Source organism: Taudactylus pleione, unplaced genomic scaffold (assembly GCF_031769625.1).
Source record: "Taudactylus pleione unplaced genomic scaffold, aTauple2 ptg001039l, whole genome shotgun sequence".
Lineage (NCBI taxonomy): Eukaryota > Metazoa > Chordata > Amphibia > Anura > Myobatrachidae > Taudactylus > Taudactylus pleione.
Genome location: NW_028285440.1, coordinates 704351 through 730242, shown reverse-complemented (window position 1 = coordinate 730242; position 25892 = coordinate 704351). Strand labels below are relative to the sequence as shown.

Here is a 25892-nt window from a genome sequence, read left to right as displayed (position 1 = left end):
CACCCTGTGATCCCTGCACACGGTCTGTACTCACCCTGTGATCCCTGCACACGGTCTGTACTCACCCTGTGATCCCTGCACACGGTCTGTACTCACCCTGTGATCCCTGCACACTGTCTGTACTCACCCTGTGATCCCTGCACACGGTCTGTACTCACCCTGTGATCCCTGCACCCGGTCTGTACTCACCCTGTGATCCCTGCACACGGTCTATACTCACCCTGTGATCCCTGCACACGGTCTGTACTCACCCTGTGATACCTGCACCCGGTCTGTACTCACCCTGTGATCCGTACACACGGTCTGTACTCACCCTGTGATCCCTGCACACGGTCTGTACTCACCCTGTGATCCCTGCACACTGTCTGTACTCACCCTGTGATCCCTGCACACGGTCTGTACTCACCCTGTGATCCCTGCACACGGTCTGTACTCACCCTGTGATCCCTGCACACGGTCTGTACTCACCCTGTGATCCCTGCACCCGGTCTGTACTCACCCTGTGATCCCTGCACCCGGTCTGTACTCACCCTGTGATCCCTGCACCCGGTCTGTACTCACCCTGTGATCCCTGCACCCGGTCTGTACTCACCCTGTGATCCCTGCACCCGGTCTGTACTCACCCTGTGATCCCTGCACCCGGTCAGTACTCACCCTGTGATCCCTGCACACGGTCTGTACTCACCCTGTGATCCCTGCACACGGTCTGTACTCACCCTGTGATCCCTGCACACGGTCTGTACTCACCCTGTGATCCCTGCACCCGGTCTGTACTCACCCTGTGATCCCTGCACCCGGTCTGTACTCACCCTGTGATCCCTGCACCCGGTCTGTACTCACCCTGTGATCCCTGCACCCGGTCTGTACTCACCCTGTGATCCCTGCACACGGTCTGTACTCACCCTGTGATCCCTGCACACGGTCTGTACTCACCCTGTGATCCCTGCACACGGTCTGTACTCACCCTGTGAACCCTGCACCAGGTCTGTACTCACCCTGTGATCCCTGCACACGGTCTGTACTCACACTCTGATCCCTGCACCCGGTCTGTACTCACCCTGTGATCCCTGCACCCGGTCTGTACTCACCCTCTGATCCCTGCACCCGGTCTGTACTCACCCTCTGATCCCTGCACACGGTCTGTACTCACCCTCTGATCCCTGCACACGGTCTGTACTCACCCTGTGATCCCTGCACACGGTCTGTACTCACCCTGTGATCCCTGCACCCGGTCTGTACTCACCCTGTGATACATGCACACGGTCTGTACTCACCCTGTGATCCCTGCACACGGTCTGTACTCACCCTGTGATCCCTGCACCCGGTCTGTACTCACCCTGTAATCCCTGCACACGGTCTGTACTCACCCTGTGATCCCTGCACACGGTCTGTACTCACCCTGTGATCCTTGCACACGGTCTGTACTCACCATCTGATCCCTGCACCCGGTCTGTACTCACCCTGTGATCCCTGCACACGGTCTGTACTCACCCTGTGATCCCTGCACACGGTCTGTACTCACCCTGTGATCCCTGCACACGGTCTGTACTCACCATCTGATCCCTGCACACGGTCTGTACTCACCATGTGATCCCTGCACACGGTCTGTACTCACCCTGTGATCCCTGCACACGGTCTGTACTCACCCTGTGATCCCTGCACACGGTCTGTACTCACCCTGTGAATCCTGCACACGGTCTGTACTCACCCTCTGATCCCTGCACCCGGTCTGTACTCACCGTCTGATCCCTGCACCCGGTCTGTACTCACCGTCTGATCCCTGCACCCGGTCTGTACTCACCCTCTGATCCCTGCACCCGGTCTGTACTCACCCTGTGATCCCTGCACCCGGTATGTACTCACCCTGTGATCCCTGCACATGGTCTGTACTCACCCTGTGATCCCTGCACCCGGTCTGTACTCACCCTGTGATCCCTGCACCCGGTCTGTACTCACCCTGTGATCCCTGCACCCGGTCTGTACTCACCCTGTGATCACTGCACCCGGTCTGTACTCACCCTGTGATCCCTGCACACGGTATGTACTCACCCTGTGATCCCTGCACACGGTATGTACTCACCCTGTGATCCCTGCACACGGTCTGTACTCACCCTGTGATCCCTGCACACGGTCTGTGCTCACCCTGCGATCCATGCACACGGTCTGTACTCACCCTGCGATCCCTGCACACGGTCTGTACTCACCCTGTGATCCCTGCACCCGGTCTGTACTCACCCTGTAATCCCTGCACCCGGTCTGTACTCACCCTGTGATCCCTGCACCCGGTCTGTTCTCACCCTGTGATCCCTGCACCCGGTCTGTACTCACCCTGTGATCCCTGCACCCGGTCTGTACTCACCCTGTGATCCCTGCACCCGGTCTGTACTCACCCTGTGATCCCTGCACCCGGTCTGTACTCACCCTGTGATCCCTGCACCCGGTCTGTACTCACCCTGTGATCCCTGCACCCGGTCTGTACTCACCCTGTGATCCCTGCACACGGTCTGTACTCACCCTGTGATCCCTGCACACGGTCTGTACTCACCCTGTGATCCCTGCACACGGTCTGTACTCACCCTGTGATCCCTGCACACGGTCTGTACTCACCCTGTGATCCCTGCACACGGTCTGTACTCACCCTGTGATCCCTGCACACGGTCTGTACTCACCCTGTGATCCCTGCACACGGTCTGTACTCACCCTGTGATCCCTGCACACGGTCTGTACTCACCCTGTGATCCCTGCACACGGTCTGTACTCACCCTGTGATCCCTGCACACTGTCTGTACTCACCCTGTGATCCCTGCACCCGGTCTGTACTCACCCTGTGATCCCTGCACACGGTCTGTACTCACCCTGTGATACCTGCACCCGGTCTGTACTCACCCTGTGATCCGTACACACGGTCTGTACTCACCCTGTGATCCCTGCACACGGTCTGTACTCACCCTGTGATCCCTGCACACGGTCTGTACTCACCCTGTGATCCCTGCACACGGTCTGTACTCACCCTGTGATCCCTGCACACGGTCTGTACTCACCCTGTGATCCCTGCACACGGTCTGTACTCACCCTGTGATCCCTGCACCCGGTCTGTACTCACCCTGTGATCCCTGCACCCGGTCTGTACTCACCCTGTGATCCCTGCACCCGGTCTGTACTCACCCTGTGATCCCTGCACCCGGTCTGTACTCACCCTGTGATCCCTGCACCCGGTCTGTACTCACCCTGTGATCCCTGCACCCGGTCAGTACTCACCCTGTGATCCCTGCACACGGTCTGTACTCACCCTGTGATCCCTGCACCCGGTCTGTACTCACCCTGTGATCCCTGCACCCGGTCTGTACTCACCCTGTGATCCCTGCACCCGGTCTGTACTCACCCTGTGATCCCTGCACCCGGTCTGTACTCACCCTGTGATCCCTGCACCCGGTCTGTACTCACCCTGTGATCCCTGCACACGGTCTGTACTCACCCTGTGATCCCTGCACACGGTCTGTACTCACCCTGTGATCCCTGCACACGGTCTGTACTCACCCTGTGAACCCTGCACCAGGTCTGTACTTACCCTGTGATCCCTGCACACGGTCTGTACTCACACTCTGATCCCTGCACCCGGTCTGTACTCACCCTGTGATCCCTGCACCCGGTCTGTACTCACCCTCTGATCCCTGCACCCGGTCTGTACTCACCCTCTGATCCCTGCACACGGTCTGTACTCACCCTCTGATCCCTGCACACGGTCTGTACTCACCCTGTGATCCCTGCACACGGTCTGTACTCACCCTGTGATCCCTGCACCCGGTCTGTACTCACCCTGTGATCCATGCACACGGTCTGTACTCACCCTGTGATCCCTGCACACGGTCTGTACTCACCCTGTGATCCCTGCACCCGGTCTGTACTCACCCTGTAATCCCTGCACACGGTCTGTACTCACCCTGTGATCCTTGCACACGGTCTGTACTCACCATCTGATCCCTGCACCCGGTCTGTACTCACCCTGTGATCCCTGCACACGGTCTGTACTCACCCTGTGATCCCTGCACACGGTCTGTACTCACCCTGTGATCCCTGCACACGGTCTGTACTCACCATCTGATCCCTGCACACGGTCTGTACTCACCCTGTGATCCCTGCACATGGTCTGTACTCACCCTGTGATCCCTGCACCCGGTCTGTACTCACCCTGTGATCCCTGCACCCGGTCTGTACTCACCCTGTGATCCCTGCACCCGGTCTGTACTCACCGTCTGATCCCTGCACCCGGTCTGTACTCACCGTCTGATCCCTGCACCCGGTCTGTACTCACCCTCTGATCCCTGCACCCGGTCTGTACTCAACCTGTGATCCCTGCACCCGGTATGTACTCACCCTGTGATCCCTGCACATGGTCTGTACTCACCCTGTGATCCCTGCACCCGGTCTGTACTCACCCTGTGATCCCTGCACCCGGTCTGTACTCACCCTGTGATCCCTGCACCCGGTCTGTACTCACCCTGTGATCCCTGCACCCGGTCTGTACTCACCCTGTGATCCCTGCACACGGTCTGTACTCACCCTGTGATCCCTGCACACGGTCTGTACTCACCCTGTGATCCCTGCACACAGTCTGTGCTCACCCTCTGATCCCTGCATGTGGTCTGTACTCACCCTGTGATCCCTGCACACGGTCTGTACTCACCCTCTGATCCCTGCACCCAGTCTGTACTCACCCTCTGATCCCTGCACCCGGTCTGTACTCACCCTCTGATCCCTGCACCCGGTCTGTACTCACCCTCTGATCCCTGCACCCGGTCTGTACTCACCCTTGTTGGTGACATGTGTCCGACTCAAATTGACTTTGAGAAGATTTTTACAGTTCTGAACACCAAGCTTCAGTACATTATCACCAACATCTGTATCAGACAGACCGAGAACCTGTACATGAGAAAAATGTATTCTTGTGATGCAGGGACTGGCATACACAGTAATGTATGACACACATGGGAGCAGAGCAGTGATGAAATTAGTGATGTAGATGTCACTAGTGTATAGAGCATGTGTGGAGGGATGATTAGGTGTAGGACACAGTAATGTATGACACATGGGAGCAGAGCAGTGATGATATTAGTGATGTAGCTGTCACTAGTGTATAGAGCATGTGTGGAGGAAGGATTAGGTGTAGGACACAGTAATGTATGACACAAGGGAGCAGAGCAGTGATGATATTAGTGATGTAGCTGTCACTAGTGTATAGAGCATGTGTGGAGGAAGGATTAGGTATAGGACACAGTAATGTATGACACAAGGGAGCAGAGCAGTGATGATAATAGTGATGTAGATGTCACTAGTGTATAGAGCATGTGTGGAGGAAGGATTAGGTGTAGGACACAGTAATGTATGACACAAGGGAGCAGAGCAGTGATGATATTAGTGATGTAGCTGTCACTAGTGTATAGAGCATGTGTGGGGGAAGGATTAGGTGTAGGACACAGTAATGTAAGACACAAGGGAGCAGAGCAGTGATGATATTAGTGATACAGCTGTCACTAGTGTATAGAGCATGTGTGGAGGAAGGATTAGGTGTAGGACACAGTAATGTATGACACAAGGGAGCAGAGCAGTGATGATATTAGTGATGTAGCTGTCACTAGTGTATAGACCATGTGTGGGGGAAGGATTAGGTGTAGGACACAGTAATGTAAGACACAAGGGAGTAGAGCAGTGATGATATTAGTGATACAGCTGTCACTAGTGTATAGAGCATGTGTGGAGGAAGGATTAGGTGTAGGACACAGTAATGTATGACACAAGGGAGCAGAGCAGTGATGATATTAGTGATGTAGCTGTCACTAGTGTATAGAGCATGTGTGGAGGAAGGATTAGTTGTAGGACACAGTAATGTATGACAATAGGGAGCAGAGCAGTGATGATATTAGTGATGTAGCTGTCACTAGTGTATAGAGCATGTGTGGAGGAAGGATTAGGTGTAGGACACAGTAATGTATGACACAAGGGAGCAGAGCAGTGATGATATTAGTGATGTAGCTGTCACTAGTGTATAGAGCATGTGTGGGGGAAGGATTAGGTGTAGGACACAGTAATGTATGACACAAGGGAGCAGAGCAGTAATTATATTAGTGATACAGCTGTCACTAGTGTATAGAGCATGTGTGGAGGACGGATTAGTTGTAGGACACAGTAATGTATGACAATAGGGAGCAGAGCAGTGATGATATTAGTGATGTAGATGTCACTAGTGTATAGAGCATGTGTGGGGGAAGGATTAGGTGTAGGACACAGTAATGTATGACACAAGGGAGCAGAGCAGTGATGATATTAGTGATGTAGCTGTCACTAGTGTATAGAGCATGTGTGGAGGAAGGATTAGGTGTAGGACACAGTAATGTATGACAATAGGGAGCAGAGCAGTGATGATATTAGTGATGTAGCTGTCACTAGTGTATACAGCATGTGTGGAGGAAGGATTAGGTGTAGGACACAGTAATATATGACACAAGGTAGCAGAGCAGTGATGATATTAGTGATGTAGATGTCACTAGTGTATAGAACATGTGTGGAGGAAGGATTAGGTGTAGGACACAGTAATATATGACACAAGGGAGCAGAGCAGTGATGATATTAGTGATGTAGCTGTCACTAGTGTATATAGCATGTGTGGAGGAAGTATTAGGTGTAGGACACAGTAATGTAAGACACAAGGGAGCAGAGCAGTGATGATATTAGTGATACAGCTGTCACTAGTGTATAGAGCATGTGTGGGGGAAGGATTAGGTGTAGGACACAGTAATGTATGACACAAGGGAGCAGAGCAGTGATGATATTAGTGATGTAGCTGTCACTAGTGTATAGAGCATGTGTGGAGGAAGTATTAGGTGTAGGACACAGTAATGTATGACACAAGGGAGCAGAGCAGTGATGATATTAGTGATGTAGCTGTCACTAGTGTATACAGCATGTGTGGAGGAAGGATTAGGTGTAGGACACAGTAATGTATGACACAAGGGAACAGAGCAGTGACGATATTAGTGATGTAGCTGTCACTAGTGTATAGAGTATGTGTGGGGGAAGGATTAGGTGTAGGACAAAGTAATGTATGACACAAGGGAGCAGAGCAGTGATGATATTAGTGATGTAGCTGTCACTAGTGTATAGAGTATGTGTGGAGGAAGGATTAGGTGTAGGACACAGTAATGTATGACACAAGGGAGCAGAGCAGTGATGATATTAGTGATGTAGCTGTCACTAGTGTATAGAGTATGTGTGGGGGAAGGATTAGGTGTAGGACACAGTAATGTATGACACAAGGGAGCAGAGCAGTGATGATATTAGTGATGTAGCTGTCACTAGTGTATAGAGTATGTGTGGGGGAAGGATTAGGTGTATGACACAGTAATGTATGACATAAGGGAGCAGAGCAGTGATGACATTAGTGATGTAGATGTGACTAGTGTATAGAGCATGTGTGGAGGAAGGATTAGGTGTAGGACACAGTAATGTATGACACAAGGGAGCAGAGCAGTGATGATAGTGATGTAGCTGTCACTAGTTTATAGAGCATGTGTGGAGGAAGGATTAGGTGTAGGACACAGTAATGTATGACACAAGGGAGCAGAGCAGTGATGATATTAGTGATGTAGCTGTCACTAGTGTATAGAGCATGTGTGGGGGGAAGGATTAGGTGTAGGACACAGTAATGTATGACACAAGGGAGCAGAGCAGTGATGATATTAGTGATACAGCAGTCATTAATGTATAGAGCATGTGTAGTGGAAGGATTAGGTGTAGGACACAGTAATGTATGACACAAGGGAGCAGAGCAGTGATGATATTAGTGATGTAGCTGTCACTAGTGTATAGAGCATGTGTGGAGGAAGGATTAGGTGTAGTACACAGTAATGTATGACACAAGGGAGCAGAGCAGTGATGATATTAGTGATGTAGCTATCACTAGTGTATAGAGCATGTGTGGAGGAAGGATTAGGTGTAGTACACAGTAATGTATGACACAAGGGAGCAGAGCAGTGATGATAATAGTGATGTAGATGTCACTAGTGTATAGAGCATGTGTGGGGGAAGGATTAGGTGTAGGACACAGTTATGTATGACACAAGGGAGCAGAGCAGTGATGATATTAGTGATGTAGCTGTCACTAGTGTATAGAGCATGTGTGGAGGAAGGATTAGGTGTAGGACACAGTAATGTATGACACAAGGGAGCAGAGCAGTGATGATATTAGTGATGTAGATGTCACTAATGTATAGAGCATGTGTGGAGGAAGGATTAGGTGTAGGACACAGTAATGTAAGACACAAGGGAGCAGAGCAGTGATGATATTAGTGATGAAGCTGTCACTAGTGTATAGAGCATGTGTGGAGGAAGGATTAGGTGTAGGACACAGTAATGTATGACACAAGGGAGCAGAGCAGTGATGATATTAGTGATACAGCTGTCACTAGTGTATAGAGCATGTGTGGAGGAAGGATTAGGTGTAGGACACAGTAATGTATGACACCAGGGAGCAGAGCAGTGATGATAGTGATGTAGCTGTCACTAGTGTATAGAGCATGTGTGGAGGAAGGATTAGGTGTAGGACACAGTAATGTATGACACAAGGGAGCAGAGCAGTGATGATATTAGTGATGTAGTTGTCACTAGTGTATAGAGCATGTGTGGGGGAAGGATTAGGTGTAGGACACAGTAATGTATGACACCAGGGAGCAGAGCAGTGATGATAGTGATGTAGCTGTCACTAGTGTATAGAGCATGTGTGGAGGAAGGATTAGGTGTAGGACACAGTAATGTATGACACAAGGGAGCAGAGCAGTGATGATATTAGTGATGTAGCTGTCACTAGTGTATAGAACATGTGTGGAGGAAGGATTAGGTGTAGGACACAGTAATGTATGACACAAGGGAGCAGAGCAGTGATGATATTAGTGATGTAGCTGTCACTAGTGTATAGACCATGTGTGGGGGAAGGATTAGGTGTAGGACACAGTAATGTATGACACAAGGGAGCTGAGCGGTGATGATATTAGTGATGTAGCTGTCACTAGTGTATAGAGCATGTGTGGAGGAAGGATTATTGTAGGACACAGTAATGTATGACACAAGGGAGCAGAGCAGTGATGATATTAGTGATACAGCTGTCACTAGTGTATAGAACATGTGTGGAGGAAGGATTAGGTGTAGGACACAGTAATATATGACACAAGGGAGCAGAGCAGTGATGATATTAGTGATGTAGCTATCACTAGTGTATAGAGCATGTGTGGAGGAAGGATTAGGTGTAGGACACAGTAATGTATGACACATGGGAGCAGAGCAGTGATGATATTAGTGATGTAGCTATCACTAGTGTATAGAGCATGTGTGGAGGAAGTATTAGGTGTAGGACACAGTAATGTATGACACATGGGAGCAGAGCAGTGATGATTTTAGTGATGTAGCTGTCACTAGTGTATAGAGCATGTGTGGAGGAAGGATTAGGTGTAGGACACAGTAATGTATGACACAAGGGAGCAGAGCAGTGATGATATTAGTGATGTAGCTGTCACTAGTGTATAGAGCATGTGTGGGGGAAGGATTAGGTGTAGGACACAGTAATGTATGACACAAGGGAGCAGAGCAGTGATATTAGTGATGTAGCTGTCACTAGTGTATAGAGCATGTGTGGAGGAAGGATTAGGTGTAGGACACAGTAATGTATGACACAAGGGAACAGAGCAGTGATGATATCAGTGATACAGATGTCACTAGTGTATAGAGCATGTGTGGAGGAAGGATTAGGTGTAGGACACAGTAAATTATGACACAAGGGAACAGAGCAGTGATGATATCAGTGATACAGATGTCACTAGTGTATAGAGCATGTGTGGAGGAAGGATTAGGTGTAGGACACAGTAATGTATGACACAAGGGAGCAGAGCAGTGATGATATTAGTGATGTAGATGTCACTAGTGTATAGAGCATGTGTGGGGGAAGGATTAGGTGTAGGACACAGTAATGTATGACACAAGGGAGCAAAGCAGTGATGATATTAGTGATGTAGCTGTCACTAGTGTATAGAGCATGTGTGGAGGAAGGATTAGGTATAGGACACAGTAATGTATGACAATAGGGAGCAGAGCAGTGATGATATTAGTGATGTAGCTGTCACTAGTGTATAGAGCATGTGTGGAGGAAGGATTAGGTGTAGGACACACTAATGTATGACACAAGGGAGCAGAGCAGTGATGATATTAGTGATGTAGCTGTCACTAGTGTATAGAGCATGTGTGGAGGAAGGATTAGGTGTAGGACACAGTAATGTATGACACAAGGGAGCAGAGCAGTGATGAAATTAGTGATACAGCTGTCACTAGTGTATAGAGCATGTGTGGAGGAAGGATTAGGTGTAGGACACAGTAATGTATGACACAAGGGAGCAGAGCAGTGATGATATTAGTGATGTAGCTGTCACTAGTGTATAGAGTATGTGTGGAGGAAGGATTAGGTGTAGGACACAATAATGTATGACACAAGGGAGCAGAGCAGTGATGATAATAGTGATGTAGATGTCACTAGTGTATACAGCATGTGTGGGGGAAGGATTAGGTGTAGGACACAGTAATGTATGACACAAGGGAGCAGAGCAGTGATTATATTAGTGATACAGCTGTCACTAGTGTATAGAGCATGTGTGGAGGACGGATTAGTTGTAGGACACAGTAATGTATGACAATAGGGAGCAGAGCAGTGATGATATTAGTGATGTAGATGTCACTAGTGTATAGAGCATGTGTGGGGGAAGGATTAGGTGTAGGACACAGTAATGTAAGACACAAGGGAGCAGAGCAGTGATGATATTAGTGATACAGCTGTCACTAGTGTATAGAGCATGTGTGGAGGAAGGATTAGGTGTAGGACACAGTAATGTATGACACAAGGGAGCAGAGCAGTGATGATATTAGTGATACAGCTGTCACTAGTGTATAGAGCATGTGTGGAGGAAGGATTAGTTGTAGGACACAGTAATGTATGACAATAGGGAGCAGAGCAGTGATGATATTAGTGATGTAGCTGTCACTAGTGTATAGAGCATGTGTGGAGGAAGGATTAGTTGTAGGACACAGTAATGTATGACAATAGGGAGCAGAGCAGTGATGATATTAGTGATGTAGCTGTCACTAGTGTATAGAGCATGTGTGGAGGAAGGATTAGGTGTAGGACACAGTAATATATGACACAAGGTAGCAGAGCAGTGATGATATTAGTGATGTAGTTGTCACTAGTGTATAGAACATGTGTGGAGGAAGGATTAGGTGTAGGACACAGTAATATATGACACAAGGGAGCAGAGCAGTGATGATATTAGTGATGTAGCTGTCACTAGTGTATAGAGGATGTGTGGAGGAAGTATTAGGTGTAGGACACAGTAATGTAAGACACAAGGGAGCAGAGCAGTGATGATATTAGTGATACAGCTGTCACTAGTGTATAGAGCATGTGTGGAGGAAGTATTAGGTGTAGGACACAGTAATGTAAGACACAAGGGAGCAGAGCAGTGATGATATTAGTGATGTAGCTGTCACTAGTGTATACAGCATGTGTGGAGGAAGGATTAGGTGTAGGACACAGTAATGTATGACACAAGGGAACAGAGCAGTGACGATATTAGTGATGTAGCTGTCACTAGTGTATACAGCATGTGTGGAGGAAGGATTAGGTGTAGGACACAGTAATGTATGACAATAGGGAGCAGATCAGTGATGATATTAGTGATGTAGCTGTCACTAGTGTATAGAGTATGTGTGGAGGAAGGATTAGGTGTAGGACACAGTAATGTATGACACAAGGGAGCAGAGCAGTGATGATATTAGTGATGTAGCTGTCACTAGTGTATAGAGCATGTGTGGAGGAAGGATTAGGTATAGGACACAGTAATGTATGACACAAGGGAGCAGAGCAGTGATGATATTAGTGATGGAGCTGTCACTAGTGTATAGAGTATGTGTGGAGGAAGGATTAGGTGTAGGACACAGTAATGTATGACACAAGGGAGCAGAGCAGTGATGATATTAGTGATGTAGATGTCACTAGTGTATAGAGAATGTGTGGAGGAAGGATTAGGTGTAGGACACAGTAATGTATGACACAAGGGAGCAGAGCAGTGATGATATTAGTGATGTAGATGTCACTAGTGTATAGAGCATGTTTGGAGGAAGGATTAGGTGTATAACAGTAATGTATGACACAAGGGAGCAGAGCAGTGATGATATTAGTGATGTAGCTGTCACTAGTGTATAGAGCATGTGTGGAGGAAGGATTAGGTGTAGTACACAGTAATGTATGACACAAGGGAGCAGAGCAGTGATGATAATAGTGATGTAGATGTCACTAGTGTATAGAGCATGTGTGGGGGAAGGATTAGGTGTAGGACACAGTTATGTATGACACAAGGGAGCAGAGCAGTGATGATATTAGTGATGCAGCTGTCACTAGTGTATAGAGCATGTGTGGAGGAAGGATTAGGTGTAGGACACAGTAATGTATGACACAAGGGAGCAGAGCAGTGATGATATTAGTGATGTAGATGTCACTAATGTATAGAGCATGTGTGGAGGAAGGATTAGGTGTAGGACACAGTAATGTAAGACACAAGGGAGCAGAGCAGTGATGATATTAGTGATGAAGCTGTCACTAGTGTATAGAGCATGTGTGGAGGAAGGATTAGGTGTAGGACACAGTAATGTATGACACAAGGGAGCAGAGCAGTGATGATATTAGTGATGTAGTTGTCACTAGTGTATAGAGGATGTGTGGGGGAAGGATTAGGTGTAGGACACAGTAATGTATGACACCAGGGAGCAGAGCAGTGATGATAGTGATGTAGCTGTCACTAGTGTATAGAGCATGTGTGGAGGAAGGATTAGGTGTAGGACACAGTAATGTATGACACAAGGGAGCAGAGCAGTGATGATATTAGTGATGTAGCTGTCACTAGTGTATAGAACATGTGTGGAGGAAGGATTAGGTGTAGGACACAGTAATGTATGACACAAGGGAGCAGAGCAGTGATGATATTAGTGATGTAGCTGTCACTAGTGTATAGACCATGTGTGGGGGAAGGATTAGGTGTAGGACACAGTAATGTATGACACAAGGGAGCTGAGCGGTGATGATATTAGTGATGTAGCTGTCACTAGTGTATAGAGCATGTGTGGAGGAAGGATTATTGTAGGACACAGTAATGTATGACACAAGGGAGCAGAGCAGTGATGATATTAGTGATACAGCTGTCACTAGTGTATAGAACATGTGTGGAGGAAGGATTAGGTGTAGGACACAGTAATATATGACACAAGGGAGCAGAGCAGTGATGATATTAGTGATGTAGCTATCACTAGTGTATAGAGCATGTGTGGAGGAAGGATTAGGTGTAGGACACAGTAATGTATGACACATGGGAGCAGAGCAGTGATGATATTAGTGATGTAGCTATCACTAGTGTATAGAGCATGTGTGGAGGAAGTATTAGGTGTAGGACACAGTAATGTATGACACATGGGAGCAGAGCAGTGATGATATTAGTGATGTAGCTGTCACTAGTGTATAGAGCATGTGTGGAGGAAGGATTAGGTGTAGGACACAGTAATGTATGACACATGGGAGCAGAGCAGTGATGATATTAGTGATGTAGCTGTCACTAGTGTATAGAGCATGTGTGGAGGAAGGATTAGGTGTAGGACACAGTAATGTATGACACAAGGGAGCAGAGCAGTGATGATATTAGTGATACAGCTGTCACTAGTGTATAGAGCATGTGTGGAGGAAGGATTAGGTGTAGGACACAGTAATGTATGACACAAGGGAGCAGAGCAGTGATGATATTAGTGATGTAGCTGTCACTAGTGTATAGAGCATGTGTGGGGGAAGGATTAGGTGTGGGACACAGTAATGTATGACACAAGGGAGCAGAGCAGTGATATTAGTGATGTAGCTGTCACTAGTGTATAGAGCATGTGTGGAGGAAGGATTAGGTGTAGGACACAGTAATGTATGACACAAGGGAACAGAGCAGTGATGATATCAGTGATACAGATGTCACTAGTGTATAGAGCATGTGTGGAGGAAGGATTAGGTGTAGGACACAGTAAATTATGACACAAGGGAGCAGAGCAGTGATGATATTAGTGATGTAGATGTCACTAGTGTATACAGCATGTGTGGAGGAAGGATTAGGTGTAGGACACAGTAATGTATGACAATAGGGAGCAGAGCAGTGATGATATTAGTGATGTAGATGTCACTAGTGTATAGAGCATGTGTGGGGGAAGGATTAGGTGTAGGACACAGTAATGTATGACACAAGGGAGCAGAGCAGTGATGATATTAGTGATGTAGCTGTCACTAGTGTATATAGCATGTGTGGAGGAAGGATTAGGTATAGGACACAGTAATGTATGACACAAGGGAGCAGAGCAGTGATGATAATAGTGATGTAGATGTCACTAGTGTATAGAGCATGTGTGGGGGAAGGATTAGGTGTAGGACACAGTAATGTATGACACATGGGAGCAGAGCAGTGATGATATTAGTGATGTAGCTGTCACTAGTGTATATAGCATGTGTGGAGGAAGGATTAGGTATAGGACACAGTAATGTATGACACAAGGGAGCAGAGCAGTGATGATAATAGTGATGTAGATGTCACTAGTGTATAGAGCATGTGTGGGGGAAGGATTAGGTGTAGGACACAGTAATGTATGACACAAGGGAGCAGAGCAGTGATTATATTAGTGATACAGCTGTCACTAGTGTATAGAGCATGTGTGGAGGACGGATTAGTTGTAGGACACAGTAATGTATGACAATAGGGAGCAGAGCAGTGATGATATTAGTGATGTAGATGTCACTAGTGTATAGAGCATGTGTGGGGGAAGGATTAGGTGTAGGACACAGTAATGTAAGACACAAGGGAGCAGAGCAGTGATGATATTAGTGATACAGCTGTCACTAGTGTATAGAGCATGTGTGGAGGAAGGATTAGGTGTAGGACACAGTAATGTATGACACAAGGGAGCAGAGCAGTGATGATATTAGTGATACAGCTGTCACTAGTGTATAGAGCATGTGTGGAGGAAGGATTAGTTGTAGGACACAGTAATGTATGACAATAGGGAGCAGAGCAGTGATGATATTAGTGATGTAGCTGTCACTAGTGTATAGAGCATGTGTGGAGGAAGGATTAGGTGTAGGACACAGTAATATATGACACAAGGGAGCAGAGCAGTGATTATATTAGTGATACAGCTGTCACTAGTGTATAGAGCATGTGTGGAGGACGGATTAGTTGTAGGACACAGTAATGTATGACAATAGGGAGCAGAGCAGTGATGATATTAGTGATGTAGATGTCACTAGTGTATAGAGCATGTGTGGGGGAAGGATTAGGTGTAGGACACAGTAATGTAAGACACAAGGGAGCAGAGCAGTGATGATATTAGTGATACAGCTGTCACTAGTGTATAGAGCATGTGTGGAGGAAGGATTAGTTGTAGGACACAGTAATGTATGACAATAGGGAGCAGAGCAGTGATGATATTAGTGATGTAGCTGTCACTAGTGTATAGAGCATGTGTGGAGGAAGGATTAGGTGTAGGACACAGTAATATATGACACAAGGTAGCAGAGCAGTGATGATATTAGTGATGTAGATGTCACTAGTGTATAGAACATGTGTGGAGGAAGGATTAGGTGTAGGACACAGTAATATATGACACAAGGGAGCAGAGCAGTGATGATATTAGTGATGTAGCTGTCACTAGTGTATAGAGGATGTGTGGAGGAAGTATTAGGTGTAGGACACAGTAATGTAAGACACAAGGGAGCAGAGCAGTGATGATATTAGTGATACAGCTGTCACTAGTGTATAGAGCATGTGTGGAGGAAGTATTAGGTGTAGGACACAGTAATGTAAGACACAAGGGAGCAGAGCAGTGACGATATTAGTGATGTAGCTGTCACTAGTGTATACAGCATGTGTGGAGGAAGGATTAGGTGTAGGACACAGTAATGTATGACACAAGGGAACAGAGCAGTGACGATATTAGTGATGTAGCTGTCACTAGTGTATACAGCATGTGTGGGGGAAGGATTAGCTGTATGACACAGTAATGTATGACACAAGGGAGCAGAGCAGTGATGATATTAGTGATGTAGCTGTCACTAGTGTATAGAGCATGTGTGGAGGAAGGATTAGGTGTAGGACACAGTATTGTATGACACAAGGGAGCAGAGCAGTGACGATATTAGTGATACAGCTGTCACTAGTGTATAGAACATGTGTGGGGGAAGGATTAGCTGTATGACACAGTAATGTATGACACAAGGGAGCAGAGCAGTGATGATATTAGTGATGTAGTTGTCACTAGTGTATAGAGGATGTGTGGGGGAAGGATTAGGTGTAGGACACAGTAATGTATGACACCAGGGAGCAGAGCAGTGATGATAGTGATGTAGCTGTCACTAGTGTATAGAGCATGTGTGGAGGAAGGATTAGGTGTAGGACACAGTAATGTATGACACAAGGGAGCAGAGCAGTGATGATATTAGTGATGTAGCTGTCACTAGTGTATAGAACATGTGTGGAGGAAGGATTAGGTGTAGGACACAGTAATGTATGACACAAGGGAGCAGAGCAGTGATGATATTAGTGATGTAGCTGTCACTAGTGTATAGACCATGTGTGGGGGAAGGATTAGGTGTAGGACACAGTAATGTATGACACAAGGGAGCTGAGCGGTGATGATATTAGTGATGTAGCTGTCACTAGTGTATAGAGCATGTGTGGAGGAAGGATTATTGTAGGACACAGTAATGTATGACACAAGGGAGCAGAGCAGTGATGATATTAGTGATACAGCTGTCACTAGTGTATAGAACATGTGTGGAGGAAGGATTAGGTGTAGGACACAGTAATATATGACACAAGGGAGCAGAGCAGTGATGATATTAGTGATGTAGCTATCACTAGTGTATAGAGCATGTGTGGAGGAAGGATTAGGTGTAGGACACAGTAATGTATGACACATGGGAGCAGAGCAGTGATGATATTAGTGATGTAGCTATCACTAGTGTATAGAGCATGTGTGGAGGAAGTATTAGGTGTAGGACACAGTAATGTATGACACATGGGAGCAGAGCAGTGATGATATTAGTGATGTAGCTGTCACTAGTGTATAGAGCATGTGTGGAGGAAGGATTAGGTGTAGGACACAGTAATGTATGACACATGGGAGCAGAGCAGTGATGATATTAGTGATGTAGCTGTCACTAGTGTATAGAGCATGTGTGGAGGAAGGATTAGGTGTAGGACACAGTAATGTATGACACAAGGGAGCAGAGCAGTGATGATATTAGTGATACAGCTGTCACTAGTGTATAGAGCATGTGTGGAGGAAGGATTAGGTGTAGGACACAGTAATGTATGACACAAGGGAGCAGAGCAGTGATGATATTAGTGATGTAGCTGTCACTAGTGTATAGAGCATGTGTGGGGGAAGGATTAGGTGTGGGACACAGTAATGTATGACACAAGGGAGCAGAGCAGTGATATTAGTGATGTAGCTGTCACTAGTGTATAGAGCATGTGTGGAGGAAGGATTAGGTGTAGGACACAGTAATGTATGACACAAGGGAACAGAGCAGTGATGATATCAGTGATACAGATGTCACTAGTGTATAGAGCATGTGTGGAGGAAGGATTAGGTGTAGGACACAGTAAATTATGACACAAGGGAGCAGAGCAGTGATGATATTAGTGATGTAGATGTCACTAGTGTATACAGCATGTGTGGAGGAAGTATTAGGTGTAGGACACAGTAATGTATGACACATGGGAGCAGAGCAGTGATGATATTAGTGATGTAGCTGTCACTAGTGTATAGAGCATGTGTGGAGGAAGGATTAGGTGTAGGACACAGTAATGTATGACACATGGGAGCAGAGCAGTGATGATATTAGTGATGTAGCTGTCACTAGTGTATAGAGCATGTGTGGAGGAAGGATTAGGTGTAGGACACAGTAATGTATGACACAAGGGAGCAGAGCAGTGATGATATTAGTGATACAGCTGTCACTAGTGTATAGAGCATGTGTGGAGGAAGGATTAGGTGTAGGACACAGTAATGTATGACACAAGGGAGCAGAGCAGTGATGATATTAGTGATGTAGCTGTCACTAGTGTATAGAGCATGTGTGGGGGAAGGATTAGGTGTGGGACACAGTAATGTATGACACAAGGGAGCAGAGCAGTGATATTAGTGATGTAGCTGTCACTAGTGTATAGAGCATGTGTGGAGGAAGGATTAGGTGTAGGACACAGTAATGTATGACACAAGGGAACAGAGCAGTGATGATATCAGTGATACAGATGTCACTAGTGTATAGAGCATGTGTGGAGGAAGGATTAGGTGTAGGACACAGTAAATTATGACACAAGGGAGCAGAGCAGTGATGATATTAGTGATGTAGATGTCACTAGTGTATACAGCATGTGTGGAGGAAGGATTAGGTGTAGGACACAGTAATGTATGACAATAGGGAGCAGAGCAGTGATGATATTAGTGATGTAGATGTCACTAGTGTATAGAGCATGTGTGGGGGAAGGATTAGGTGTAGGACACAGTAATGTATGACACAAGGGAGCAGAGCAGTGATGATATTAGTGATGTAGCTGTCACTAGTGTATATAGCATGTGTGGAGGAAGGATTAGGTATAGGACACAGTAATGTATGACACAAGGGAGCAGAGCAGTGATGATAATAGTGATGTAGATGTCACTAGTGTATAGAGCATGTGTGGGGGAAGGATTAGGTGTAGGACACAGTAATGTATGACACATGGGAGCAGAGCAGTGATGATATTAGTGATGTAGCTGTCACTAGTGTATATAGCATGTGTGGAGGAAGGATTAGGTATAGGACACAGTAATGTATGACACAAGGGAGCAGAGCAGTGATGATAATAGTGATGTAGATGTCACTAGTGTATAGAGCATGTGTGGGGGAAGGATTAGGTGTAGGACACAGTAATGTATGACACAAGGGAGCAGAGCAGTGATTATATTAGTGATACAGCTGTCACTAGTGTATAGAGCATGTGTGGAGGACGGATTAGTTGTAGGACACAGTAATGTATGACAATAGGGAGCAGAGCAGTGATGATATTAGTGATGTAGATGTCACTAGTGTATAGAGCATGTGTGGGGGAAGGATTAGGTGTAGGACACAGTAATGTAAGACACAAGGGAGCAGAGCAGTGATGATATTAGTGATACAGCTGTCACTAGTGTATAGAGCATGTGTGGAGGAAGGATTAGGTGTAGGACACAGTAATGTATGACACAAGGGAGCAGAGCAGTGATGATATTAGTGATACAGCTGTCACTAGTGTATAGAGCATGTGTGGAGGAAGGATTAGTTGTAGGACACAGTAATGTATGACAATAGGGAGCAGAGCAGTGATGATATTAGTGATGTAGCTGTCACTAGTGTATAGAGCATGTGTGGAGGAAGGATTAGGTGTAGGACACAGTAATATATGACACAAGGGAGCAGAGCAGTGATTATATTAGTGATACAGCTGTCACTAGTGTATAGAGCATGTGTGGAGGACGGATTAGTTGTAGGACACAGTAATGTATGACAATAGGGAGCAGAGCAGTGATGATATTAGTGATGTAGATGTCACTAGTGTATAGAGCATGTGTGGGGGAAGGATTAGGTGTAGGACACAGTAATGTAAGACACAAGGGAGCAGAGCAGTGATGATATTAGTGATACAGCTGTCACTAGTGTATAGAGCATGTGTGGAGGAAGGATTAGTTGTAGGACACAGTAATGTATGACAATAGGGAGCAGAGCAGTGATGATATTAGTGATGTAGCTGTCACTAGTGTATAGAGCATGTGTGGAGGAAGGATTAGGTGTAGGACACAGTAATATATGACACAAGGTAGCAGAGCAGTGATGATATTAGTGATGTAGATGTCACTAGTGTATAGAACATGTGTGGAGGAAGGATTAGGTGTAGGACACAGTAATATATGACACAAGGGAGCAGAGCAGTGATGATATTAGTGATGTAGCTGTCACTAGTGTATAGAGGATGTGTGGAGGAAGTATTAGGTGTAGGACACAGTAATGTATGACACAAGGGAACAGATCAGTGATGATATTAGTGATGTAGCTGTCACTAGTGTATAGAGCATGTGTGGAGGAAGGATTAGGTGTAGGACACAGTAATGTAAGACACAAGGGAGCAGAGCAGTGATGATATTAGTGATACAGCTGTCACTAGTGTATAGAGCATGTGTGGAGGAAGTATTAGGTGTAGGACACAGTAATGTATGACACAAGGGAGCAGAGCAGTGATGATATTAGTGATACAGCTGTCACTAGTATATAGAGCATGTGTGGGGGAAGGATTAGGTGTAGGACACAGTAATGTATGACACAAGGGAGCAGAGCAGTGATGATATTAGTGATGTAGATGTCACTAGTGTATATAGAGCATGTGTGGAGGAAGGATTAGGTGTAGGACACAGTAATGTAAGACACAAGGGAGCAGAGCAGTGACGATATTAGTGATGTAGCTGTCACTAGTGTATACAGCATGTGTGGAGGAAGGATTAGGTGTAGGACACAGTAATGTATGACACAAGGGAACAGAGCAGTGACGATATTAGTGATGTAGCTGTCACTAGTGTATAGAGCATGTGTGGAGGAAGGATTAGGTGTAGGATACAGTAATATATGACACAAGGGAGCAGAGCAGTGATGATATTAGTGATGTAGCTGTCACTAGTGTATACAGCATGTGTGGGGGAAGGATTAGCTGTATGACACAGTAATGTATGACACAAGGGAGCAGAGCAGTGATGATATTAGTGATGTAGCTGTCACTAGTGTATAGAGCATGTGTGGAGGAAGGATTAGGTGTAGGACACAGTATTGTATGACACAAGGGAGCAGAGCAGTGACGATATTAGTGATGTAGCTGTCACTAGTGTATACAGCATGTGTGGGGGAAGGATTAGCTGTATGACACAGTAATGTATGACACAAGGGAGCAGAGCAGTGATGATATTAGTGATGTAGCTGTCACTAGTGTATAGAGCATGTGTGGAGGAAGGATTAGGTGTAGGACACAGTAATGTATGACACAAGGGAACAGAGCAGTGACGATATTAGTGATGTAGCTGTCACTAGTGTATAGAGCATGTGTGGAGGAAGGATTAGGTGTAGGACACAGTATTGTATGACACAAGGGAGCAGAGCAGTGATGATATTAGTGATGGAGCTGTCACTAGTGTATAGAGTATGTGTGGGGGAAGGATTAGGTGTAGGACACAGTAATGTATGACACAAGGGAGCAGAGCAGTGATGATAATAGTGATGTAGATGTCACTAGTGTATAGAGCATGTGTGGGGGAAGGATTAGGTGTAGGACACAGTAATGTATGACACAAGGGAGCAGAGCAGTGATGATATTAGTGATGTAGCTGTCACTAGTGTATAGAGTATGTGTGGAGGAAGGATTAGGTGTAGGACACAGTAATGTATGACACAAGGGAGCAGAGCAGTGATGATATTAGTGATGTAGCTGTCACTAGTGTATAGAGTATGTGTGGGGGAAGGATTAGGTGTAGGACACAGTAATGTATGACACAAGGGAGCAGAGCAGTGATGATATTAGTGATGGAGCTGTCACTAGTGTATAGAGTATGTGTGGGGGAAGGATTAGGTGTATGACACAGTAATGTATGACATAAGGGAGCAGAGCAGTGATGACATTAGTGATGTAGATGTGACTAGTGTATAGAGCATGTGTGGAGGAAGGATTAGGTGTAGGACACAGTAATGTATGACACAAGGGAGCAGAGCAGTGATGATATTAGTGATGTAGATGTCACTAGTGTATAGAGAATGTGTGGAGGAAGGATTAGGTGTAGGACACAGTAATGTATGACACAAGGGAGCAGAGCAGTGATGATATTAGTGATGTAGATGTCACTAGTGTATAGAGCATGTGTGGAGGAAGGATTAGGTGTAGGACACAGTAATGTATGACACAAGGGAGTAGAGCAGTGATGATATTAGTGATGTAGATGTCACTAGTGTATACAGCATGTGTGGAGGAAGGATTAGGTGTAGGACACAGTAATGTATGACACAAGGGAGCAGAGCAGTGATGATATTAGTGATGTAGCTGTCACTAGTGTATAGAGCATGTGTGGGGGAAGGATTAGGTGTAGGACACAGTAATGTATGACACAAGGGAGCAGAGCAGTGATGATAGTGATGTAGCTGTCACTAGTGTATAGAGCATGTGTGGAGGAAGGATTAGGTGTAGGATACAGTAATATATGACACAAGGGAGCAGAGCAGTGATGATAATAGTGATGTAGATGTCACTAGTGTATAGAGCATGTGTGGAGGAAGGATTAGGTGTAGGACACAGTTATGTATGACACAAGGGAGCAGAGCAGTGATGATATTAGTGATGCAGCTGTCACTAGTGTATAGAGCATGTGTGGAGGAAGGATTAGGTGTAGGATACAGTAATATATGACACAAGGGAGCAGAGCAGTGATGATATTAGTGATGTAGATGTCACTAATGTATAGAGCATGTGTGGAGGAAGGATTAGGTGTAGGACACAGTAAATTATGACACAAGGGAGCAGAGCAGTGATGATATTAGTGATGTAGATGTCACTAATGTATAGAGCATGTGTGGAGGAGGAAGGATTAGGTATAGGACACAGTAATGTATGACACAAGGGAGCAGAGCAGTGATGATATTAGTGATGGAGCTGTCACTAGTGTATAGAGTATGTGTGGAGGAAGGATTAGGTGTAGGACACAGTAATGTATGACACAAGGGAGCAGAGCAGTGATGATATTAGTGATGTAGATGTCACTAGTGTATAGAGAATGTGTGGAGGAAGGATTAGGTGTAGGACACAGTAATGTATGACACAAGGGAGCAGAGCAGTGATGATATTAGTGATGTAGATGTCACTAGTGTATAGAGCATGTGTGGAGGAAGGATTAGGTGTATAACAGTAATGTATGACACAAGGGAGCAGAGCAGTGATGATATTAGTGATGTAGCTGTCACTAGTGTATAGAGCATGTGTGGAGGAAGGATTAGGTGTAGTACACAGTAATGTATGACACAAGGGAGCAGAGCAGTGATGATAATAGTGATGTAGATGTCACTAGTGTATAGAGCATGTGTGGGGGAAGGATTAGGTGTAGGACACAGTTATGTATGACACAAGGGAGCAGAGCAGTGATGATATTAGTGATGCAGCTGTCACTAGTGTATAGAGCATGTGTGGAGGAAGGATTAGGTGTAGGACACAGTAATGTATGACACAAGGGAGCAGAGCAGTGATGATATTAGTGATGTAGATGTCACTAATGTATAGAGCATGTGTGGAGGAAGGATTAGGTGTAGGACACAGTAATGTAAGACACAAGGGAGCAGAGCAGTGATGATATTAGTGATGAAGCTGTCACTAGTGTATAGAGCATGTGTGGAGGAAGGATTAGGTGTAGGACACAGTAATGTATGACACAAGGGAGCAGAGCAGTGATGATATTAGTGATGTAGCTGTCACTAGTGTATAGAGCATGTGTGGAGGAAGGATTAGGTGTAGGACACAGTAATGTATGACACAAGGGAGCAGAGCAGTGATGATATTAGTGATGTAGGTGTCACTAGTGTATAGAGCATGTGTGGAGGAAGGATTAGGTGTAGGACACAGTAATGTATGACACAAGGGAGCAGAGCAGTGATGATATTAGTGATGTAGCTGTCACTAGTGTATAGAACATGTGTGGAGGAAGGATTAGGTGTAGGACACAGTAATGTATGACACAAGGGAGCAGAGCAGTGATGATATTAGTGATGTAGCTGTCACTAGTGTATAGACCATGTGTGGGGGAAGGATTAGGTGTAGGACACAGTAATGTATGACACAAGGGAGCTGAGCGGTGATGATATTAGTGATGTAGCTGTCACTAGTGTATAGAGCATGTGTGGAGGAAGGATTATTGTAGGACACAGTAATGTATGACACAAGGGAGCAGAGCAGTGATGATATTAGTGATACAGCTGTCACTAGTGTATAGAACATGTGTGGAGGAAGGATTAGGTGTAGGACACAGTAATATATGACACAAGGGAGCAGAGCAGTGATGATATTAGTGATGTAGCTATCACTAGTGTATAGAGCATGTGTGGAGGAAGGATTAGGTGTAGGACACAGTAATGTATGACACATGGGAGCAGAGCAGTGATGATATTAGTGATGTAGCTATCACTAGTGTATAGAGCATGTGTGGAGGAAGTATTAGGTGTAGGACACAGTAATGTATGACACATGGGAGCAGAGCAGTGATGATATTAGTGATGTAGCTGTCACTAGTGTATAGAGCATGTGTGGAGGAAGGATTAGGTGTAGGACACAGTAATGTATGACACATGGGAGCAGAGCAGTGATGATATTAGTGATGTAGCTGTCACTAGTGTATAGAGCATGTGTGGAGGAAGGATTAGGTGTAGGACACAGTAATGTATGACACAAGGGAGCAGAGAAGTGATGATATTAGTGATACAGCTGTCACTAGTGTATAGAGCATGTGTGGAGGAAGGATTAGGTGTAGGACACAGTAATGTATGACACAAGGGAGCAGAGCAGTGATGATATTAGTGATGTAGCTGTCACTAGTGTATAGAGCATGTGTGGGGGAAGGATTAGGTGTGGGACACAGTAATGTATGACACAAGGGAGCAGAGCAGTGATATTAGTGATGTAGCTGTCACTAGTGTATAGGGCATGTGTGGAGGAAGGATTAGGTGTAGGACACAGTAATGTATGACACAAGGGAACAGAGCAGTGATGATATCAGTGATACAGACGTCACTAGTGTATAGAGCATGTGTGGAGGAAGGATTAGGTGTAGGACACAGTAAATTATGACACAAGGGAGCAGAGCAGTGATGATATTAGTGATGTAGATGTCACTAGTGTATACAGCATGTGTGGAGGAAGGATTAGGTGTAGGACACAGTAATGTATGACAATAGGGAGCAGAGCAGTGATGATATTAGTGATGTAGATGTCACTAGTGTATAGAGCATGTGTGGGGGAAGGATTAGGTGTAGGACACAGTAATGTATGACACAAGGGAGCAGAGCAGTGATGATATTAGTGATGTAGCTGTCACTAGTGTATAGAGCATGTGTGGGGGAAGGATTAGGTGTAGGACACAGTAATGTATGACACATGGGAGCAGAGCAGTGATTATATTAGTGATACAGCTGTCACTAGTGTATAGAGCATGTGTGGAGGACGGATTAGTTGTAGGACACAGTAATGTATGACAATAGGGAGCAGAGCAGTGATGATATTAGTGATGTAGATGTCACTAGTGTATAGAGCATGTGTGGGGGAAGGATTAGGTGTAGGACACAGTAATGTAAGACACAAGGGAGCAGAGCAGTGATGATATTAGTGATACAGCTGTCACTAGTGTATAGAGCATGTGTGGAGGAAGGATTAGGTGTAGGACACAGTAATGTATGACACAAGGGAGCAGAGCAGTGATGATATTAGTGATACAGCTGTCACTAGTGTATAGAGCATGTGTGGAGGAAGGATTAGTTGTAGGACACAGTAATGTATGACAATAGGGAGCAGAGCAGTGATGATATTAGTGATGTAGCTGTCACTAGTGTATAGAGCATGTGTGGAGGAAGGATTAGGTGTAGGACACAGTAATATATGACACAAGGGAGCAGAGCAGTGATGATATTAGTGATGTAG

At 45.8% G+C, this 25892-nt stretch overlaps 1 protein-coding gene across 6 annotated transcripts in view; it reads right to left on the bottom strand.

Annotated features, from left to right (window-relative positions):
* The window catches only part of LOC148454020 (uncharacterized), a 954022-nt gene that overhangs the window by 291703 nt on the left and 636427 nt on the right, over positions 1–25892 (bottom strand). For all 6 annotated transcript variants that reach the window (XM_088461342.1, XM_088461343.1, XM_088461341.1 and 3 more), the window contains one exon: positions 4809–4920. In XM_088461342.1, the coding sequence (XP_088317468.1) occupies positions 4809–4920 (112 nt within the window). The remainder of the gene's footprint in view (positions 1–4808; positions 4921–25892) is intronic.